Source organism: Salvelinus sp. IW2-2015, linkage group LG6.2 (assembly GCF_002910315.2).
Source record: "Salvelinus sp. IW2-2015 linkage group LG6.2, ASM291031v2, whole genome shotgun sequence".
NCBI lineage: Eukaryota > Metazoa > Chordata > Actinopteri > Salmoniformes > Salmonidae > Salvelinus > Salvelinus sp. IW2-2015.
The window spans coordinates 23,670,379-23,678,845 of NC_036846.1; the positions used below are offsets into that span (position 1 = coordinate 23,670,379).

Here is an 8,467-nt window from a genome sequence, read left to right on the forward strand (position 1 = left end):
GACAGCGGGATGGGGGCGGGGAGGGGGGGGGAGGGGACCTGGGGCTGGGGAGGGGGACAGCGGGACTGGGGGACAGCGGGACGGTGGGGATAGGCTGGTTTGTGCTGGGGGAAGTTTCCGATTTCTCTTAAGACCTGCTGAGATATAGATGACACCACAGATGAGGTCTGTCAGACCGTATTTCCTAAAGGTATTAAGATGGGGTTGAAATGGTTAATTGAGCCAGTGCAGTGCACTGTGTTCAGGTCTGTTTATGTAGCTAGATGAAAAGTTGTGATGTTGGCACAGCCAGGTATCCAACCAACAAACCTGATTGGATTTTCTCCACTCCCCTTGACTTTCTTCAGTAAAATATTAAAATATTCTAAATCGAGAGTTTGGAACTATTAGGTTCTATCTGGATTTTTTCCAAATTTAGTTGTTGACTGAGCCTCGTTCTGTTCAATGTTCTCTACCTACAGTATATATACTCTAAATACCTTCATTCTATGTGTTAACTTCAAAAGAATTACAAGATGAAAATAGCTGACATCATTCAAACCAATTAGAGTTCGGAGGTGTAAAGAAAATTATCTTAGAATAATATTTTTGCAGATAGAACCGTGTAGTCCCAAGCTCTCGATATGTCAGAATAGTACATTCTGGGTTTTTAAGATATATATTTTTTTAAAGTCATATTTTTCCACTTCTCTATCACATTTAGCTTCGACTGATATCATTGGATATAAACAGGATGTAATATGTTGCTTCCGGTATCTGACACAGATCTCCGTCTGGATCCTAGCCTCTGGCCTGGGATTGGTTTGCATCGCTGCATAGTTKATTCGATATTGCCTCACCAGGCTCTCTGACTGACCACATTAGATTAGCAGGGATTGCTAATTGCGGGCCTGTTTCAATCAGTCTCCAAACAGACAGACAGCTGAGGAGTTACTGCCAGCAGGTCAAAACATGGAGAGAAGACTAAAACCCTTTTTACACCTGGTTCTAACATGCATATTTTGTCCTGATCTTGTCCACATTCTGATAGTGGCCGCATTTTCAGACAGGTGTAGACGATTGAAAGATGCACTGTGATTTGATTGTGATCAGATCTTCCTGACCTCCTCTGGACGTAGTCAGGCACGTATTGTGTCTGGATAAAGTGTAGACAGATCTGGACAGTGAAACCATTGAATTCATCAGTATCCCGCCCTCTAAAGTCATTGACAGGCGGCATCAATATGTGTCTTTAAATAAATAAATTACATATTATTTTGAAAAGAATAGCTGTCAAATAAATACCAGACAGGGATGGGCCAGGAAATATGGTCACAATGTGGACACAATGGACAGATAAGAGACACATTTAAATACCATGTGTAGACATACAATATTTCTGAAAATGTGGGCCAGTCAGAATGTGGACAAGATCCGAACAAAGGACGCATGTTAGCGCCAGGTATATATATATATATAGTTTATAGTCATAACCAGCTTACTCAGATGCTATATCTTCACCATGAGAGTGACCACTCATGTCATCTGTTATGGCAGTCCAGTTATCTACTGTAATAGTATTATAATACCTGTAGTAGTATTATAATACCTGTAATAGTATTGTAATAGTATTATAATACCTGTAATAGTATTATAATACCTGTAATAGTATTGTAATAGTATTATAATACCTGTAATAGTATTATAATACCTGTAATAGTATTAGAATACCTGTAATAGTATTAGAATACCTGTAATAGTATTAGAATACCTGTAATAGTATTAGAATACCTGTAATAGGCATGTTACTTCTCCTGGAGCATAGAAAAATGCCAGATAGCTTGTGTACAAAGTGGCTCTGTACATGCATGATCAACTGTAGCCTACAGCAGAAATGACACCCTATCTCCTGCCTAGTGCACTTCTTTTGACCAGGGCTCATAAGTCTCTGGTCAAAAGAAGTGTACTATGTAGGAATTAYGGTGCCATTTGGGAAACAGCCTAGCTGCAGTGCATCTTCATGAGCTCTTCTTGATGCTGGTCATCATTTTAAAAGTTAATCCCAAAGTGTCCAACATTTAGGTTTACTTTTGACATACGAGGGCATGATTTACCAATGAGGGTCATCCATTATTCAAATGAGTTCCATTCTCCAATCTTCCCCCCATGCCTAACACATTTTTCAGCAGCAACAGCCTTTTGACTAGCAGCCTGTGGAAGCCAATGGGCCATGTCCCCTATTTTTTTTCTCTCTCTCTCTCTCTCTCTCTATCTGTTTTCACACTAGGCTAGACAAAACACGCTGTGTGCCATGCAGTCAAAGGGTTAGTTATGGTGATTCATAAGACATGACATCAACTGTTGAAGGATGATTTGTCCCAGTCTGTGTCCTTCCCATCCTCTGAATATATCAAACGAGAGCTTTGTTAGAATATATAATTGAGGTATTAAAAAAATAATTACCATCAAGTCAAAGAATGTATGAAGAGAGACCACTTTAACACTTAGCTCCAAATTGCATTCTTTGTGTGCAAGGACAAATGGTGACCCAACTACTAACGGTATGTTGTAGGGCAAGCTGGACACGAGGGACGGGGAGGATATGCGCAAAGGACAATGACYGTGATATCCAATGGAGAGAGACTGTCTCTGTAACCGGGGTGTGAAATGGCTAGCTWGTTAGCGGTGTGCGCTAATAGCGTTTCAATCGTTGACGTCACTCGCTCTGAGACCTTGAAGAAGTTGTTTGCCTTACTCTGCGAAGTTTGGAACACTCTTTATTATTGGTCTAWTAACTAATTTACCGACAGGTGATGTCACCAGGCAGGCCAAAACTCCATCCCACCAAAACAGGCTGACATTTCAGGTGGTTTGTTTTTATACAGCTCTTACACAAAAAGTGTATTATTGTAATTTTCACAATTTCACATTATTATTCCAACCTTACAGTGTGGAAATATATATAAAACATAGAAAAATCACATTTTTGACTGCACTGGGCCTTTAAGAAGGATGGCACAACATCTTTGTTTATACTGTATAAAATATACATTCATAGCCACAGTTTTATTTTTTTATTTTGTATTTATTTTGTATTTATTTAACTAGGCAAGTCAGTTAAGAACAAATTCTTATTTACAATGATGGCCTAGGAACAGTGGGTTAAACTGCCTTGTTCAGGGGCAGAACGACAGATTTTTACCTTGTCAGCTCAGGGATTCGATCCACCAAGTTCATGGAAATCTCACTACGARCACCCTCTCTTTTTACTTCAAAGACATAAATGGACCTTAACTGAATTAGCATAGGCCTAACTGATTCAGATCTCATTCTTGCAGCTTGGAAGTACCCTTTAGCGTTCTAAGGAGGGAATTCACCACTCTTCTTTAAATCAGGATCAAGATCTTTACCTTATAAAGATGATCATATACAGTGCATTTGGAAAGTATTCAGACCCCGTCCCTTTTTCTACGTTTTGTTACGTTACAGCCGTATTATAAAATGTATTAAATGTTTTTTTTCCTCATCGATCTACACACAATACTCCATAATGACAAAGCAAAAAAACAGTTTTTTAGACATTTCTGCAAATGTTTTAAAAATTAAAAACACAAATACCTTTTTTACATAAGTGTTCAGACCCTTTGCTATGAGACTCGAAATTGAGCTCAGGTGCATCCTGTTTCTATTGAAAAAACCTTTGAAATGTTTCTACAACTTGATTGGAGTCCACCTGTGGTAAATTCAATTGATTGGACATGATTTGGAAAGGCACACACCTGTCTACTGTATTTTAATTGAATTGACTTCTGGCTCTGTGTGTGTGACTGTTTCCTCAAGGGGCCACTAAAGACATGGGGAAAATGTTAGGAGGAGAGGAGGAGAAGGATCCAGAGGTRGTGAAGAAGAAGAAGGAGGAAGAGGAGGAGAGACAGGAGGCTCTGAGACAACAGGAGGAGGAGAGGAAGGATAAGCACCGGAAAATGGAGTCAGAAAGAGAAGTAGTACGACAGTCCATCAGGGACAAGGTGAGCACTGCAGCAGTCCACAAACTACTCAGGAACTATTTTACATTCAATGTAGCCCCACCCCCGCCCCCCTTTAAAAAAACTGTTCCATTTCTCCAGCCCCAACCTTCACCTGTATACTGTACCTAAAAAAGTGTTTTATTGTTCTTTTAATCCTAGATTGCGCCTTTAATGTAAATTAGAAATAATGTACAGTGCCTTCAGAAAGTATTCATACCCTTTGACTTATTCCACATTTTGTTGTGTTACAACATGAATTCTAAATGGATTAAATAGATTTTGTGTCTAATCCATCTACACAAAATACTCCATAAGGACAAAGTGAAAACATGTTTTTTTTAAACTCCCCAGCCCGTAATGATTACAATCATACCCATAACATGATTCAGTAATGTGTTGTATTGGATTTGCCCTAAACAAAACACTTTGTATTCAGTACAAATAGTTAATTGCTTTGCCACATTTCTTGCAGTATTACTTTAGTGCCTTGTTGCAAACAGGATGCATGTTTTGTAATATTTGTGTTCTGTACAGGCTTCCTTCTTTTCACTCTCTCATTTAGGTTAGTATTGTGGAGTAACTACAATGTTGTTGATCCATCCTCAGTTTTCTCCTATCACAGCCATTACACTCTGTAACTGTTTTAAAGTTGCCATTCGCCTCATGGTGAAATCCCTGAGCGGTTTCCTTCCTCTCCGGCAACTGAATTAGAAAGGACACCTGTATCTTTGTACTGACTATGTGTATTGGTACACCATCCAAAGTATAATTAATAACTTCTCTATGCTCAAAGGAATATTCAATGTTAGAWTTTTTTTTTTTTACCCATCTACCAATACGTGTCCTTCTTTGTGAGGCATTGGAAAACCTCCCTGGTCTTTGTGGTTGAATCTGTGTTTGAAATTCACTGCTCAACTGAGAGACCTAGCAGATAATGTTGTGTGTGGGGTACAGAGATGAGGTAGTCATTCAAAAATCATGGTAAACATTATTATTGCACACAGTGTGAGTCAAATCAAATCAAATGTTATTTGTCACGTGCGCCAAATACAACAGGTGTAGACCTTACAGTGAAATGCTTACTTACAAGCCCTTAACCAACAATGCAGTTTTTAGAAGAAAAAAAGAGATAAGTAAAAAATAAGAAATAAAAGTAACAAATAATTAAAGAGCAGCAGTAAAATAACAATAGCGAGGCTATATACAGGGGGATATCGGTACAGAATCAATGTGGAGGCTAAAAACAGGAGGTATCGGCACAGAGTCAATGTACGGGGGCACCGGTTAGTCAAGGTAATTGAGGTAATATGTACATGTAGGTATAGTTATTAAAGTGACCAAGCATAGTTAATTAACAGGAGTAGAAGCAGCGTAGGCGAAGGGGGGGACAAGGCAAATAGTCTGGGTAGCCATTTGATTAGATGTTCAAAAGTCTTATGGCTTGGGGGTAGAAGCTGTTTAGAATCCTCTTGGACCTAGACTTGGCACTCCGGTACCACTTGCCATGCGGTAGCAGAGATAACTGTCTATGACTAAGGTGGCTGGAGTCTTTGACAATTTTTAGGGCCTTCCTCTGACACCGCCTGGTATAGAGGTCCTGAATGGCAGGAAGCTTGGCCCAGTGATGTACTGGGCTGTACGCACTACCCTCTGTAGTGCCTTGCTTTCGGAGTCCGAGCAGTTGCCATACCAGGCAGTGATGCAACCAGTCAGGATGCTCTCGATGGTGCAGCTGTATAATTTTTTGAGGATCTGAGGACCCATGCCAAATCTTTTCAGTCTCCTGAGGGGGAATAGGAATAGGTTTTGTCGAGTCCATGCAACTTATTATGTGACTTGTTAAGTAAATGTTTACTCCTAAACTTATTTAGGTTTGCCATAACAAAGGTGTTGAATACTTATTCATTTTTAATTAGTTTWAAAAAATTCTTAAAACATAATTCCACTTTGACATTATGGGGTATTGTGTGTAGGCCAGTGACAAAACACATGTCAATTTAATATATTTTAAATTCAGGCTGTAACAACAAAATGTGGAAAAAGTCAAAGTGTGTGAATACTTTCTGAAGGCACTATAGTTCCAAGAATCAAACCTTGTGGGACACAATATGACCTTAACAGGTGGGTGGTGGTGTTACTTCTTTGAAAGTGACATCCTCATATATACTGTTTATTGTTAACTCTCTGCCCTTCATCCGTGCAGTATGGCCTGAAGAAGAAGGAGGAGAAGGAGGCGGAGGAGAAGGCAGCCATGGAGCAGGCCTGTGAGGGGTCTCTGACGCGCGCCAAGAAGGCCATCCCAGCCGGGTGCGGAGACGAGGACGACGAGGACGAGGAGAGCATTCTGGACACCGTCCTCAAGTTCCTCCCTGGACCTCTGCAGGACATGTTCAAGAAGTAATGAACACATCGACAACCACAACACATGGTTCGGTCCAGGGAGGGGGAGGAGAGATCTGGGACTAGGGGAGGGGAGGAGAGATCTGGGACTGGGGGAGGGGGAGGAGAGATCTGGGACTGGGGGAGGGGGATAGGAGGGGTGGAGGGGTTCTTGCCAAACTGTGGGAGGTGGCTATTCACTGCCTTTACAGAAATATTTGTTGTTTTCTAGACTAGACACAATGTGCTTATATATCGCCCTACAGCTTTTGGTCGGTCTCTCAACCACCGACTAAGTGTATATAAAAAAAAAAAATCCACTTATCTAACATTCCAGCATTGGTAGATCGATCCACCGCACCAGGTAGATGCATTTGGATTGGTTGGCCATTGGTATTAACTGGGGTATGGAGTTTCTGTCCAGCCATGCATTAGAGAGCAGGGTTCAATCCACCGTACTAATGAACACTTCAATGGGCATTCCTGCTCATGTGGTTGAAAAGCACTGCCAACACTTATCTCAAGATGGAGTGCTTTCTTTTAAATTCACTGGCTTTTTCTATTTTTATAGTAAGTAAGCTACTGTAACTGTATGGGAAGTGGATATTCTATTCTAGGTCTTTTTGAGAACACCAGTTTAGTTAGTTTAGACTGTGCCTTCSTAGGACTTTCTCCAACAGGGGAGCTGTTAAATGAGGGTCTCGTTGAAGTCMTTTGACGACGTAATTGAACTTTATAATATGGTGTTTGTCTTWAAAGGAAGTAAACCTGCCACATTATTGACGTATGTATTTAATGTTAGTCTGGCTCTATGTATAGATCTGGTCCCATACCTTCTTATGCTATGAAACACTAAGGCAACGGGACAATTTGATTTCCCTTTAAAAACCGGACTAATATAAAACCTCTCTAATTATCAGTCTGACAGACAGACTGCATTTTTGTGAGAGAAACTATCTTTACTTACTGTTGCATTATAAACAAAGATCACTGCATCAACATTATACACTCAGATTATCCAGAGAATACACGCGATTTATTATTCAACATTATTACACTCAGATTATCCATAGAATACACACGATTCATATTCAACATCATACATCAGATTAATCACAGAGAATACAACGCGATTTATATTCAACATTATACACTCAGATTAATCCATAGAATACACCGATTCATATTCAACATCATACACTCAGATTATCCAGAGAATACACAAGGATTCATATTCAACATCATACACTCAGATTATCCATGAGAATACACACGATTCATATTCAACATTATACACTCAGATTATCCAGAGAATACACAGGATTCATATCAACATCATACACTCAGATTATCCATAGAATACACAACGATTCATATTCAACATCTACACTCAGATTATCCAGAGAATACACACGATTGCATATTCAACATCATACACTCAGATTATCCAGAGAATACACCACGATTCATATTCAACCATCATACACTCAGATTATCCAGAGAATACACACGATTCATATTCAACATTATACACTCAGATTATCCAGAGAATACACACGATTCATATTCAACATCATACACTCAGATTATCCAGAGAATACACACGATTCATATTCAACATTATACACTCAGATTATCCAGAGAATACACACGATTCATATTCAACATCATACACTCAGATATCCATAGAATACACACGATTCATATTCAACATCATACACTCAGATTATCCAGAGAATACACCACGATTCATATTCAACATCATACACTCAGATTATCCAGAGAATACACACGATCATATCAACATTATAACACTCAGATTATCCAGGGAATACACACGATCATATTCAAACATTATACACTCAGATTATCCATAGAATACACAGCGATTCATATTCAACATATACACTCAGATTATCCATAGAATACACACGATTCATATTCACATAAACAATCATACACTCAGATTATCCAGAGAATTACACTCACGTTCATATTCAACTCATATACACTCAGATTATCCAGAGAATCAACAACGATTCATCATTATTCAACATTATACACTCAGATTATCCAGAGAT

The 8,467-nt window shown here is 39.3% G+C and overlaps 1 protein-coding gene across 1 annotated transcript; it reads left to right on the plus strand.

Annotated features, from left to right (window-relative positions):
• The first annotated feature begins 3,828 nt into the window (after positions 1–3,828).
• LOC111965582 (complexin-2) lies at positions 3,829–6,451 on the plus strand. The gene is made up of 2 exons (XM_023989734.1): positions 3,829–4,007; positions 6,211–6,451. Exons 1-2 carry the CDS (start codon positions 3,834–3,836, stop codon positions 6,406–6,408), a joined length of 372 nt encoding a protein of 123 aa, XP_023845502.1. The 5' UTR covers positions 3,829–3,833; the 3' UTR covers positions 6,409–6,451.
• The last annotated feature ends 2,016 nt before the right edge of the window (positions 6,452–8,467 follow it).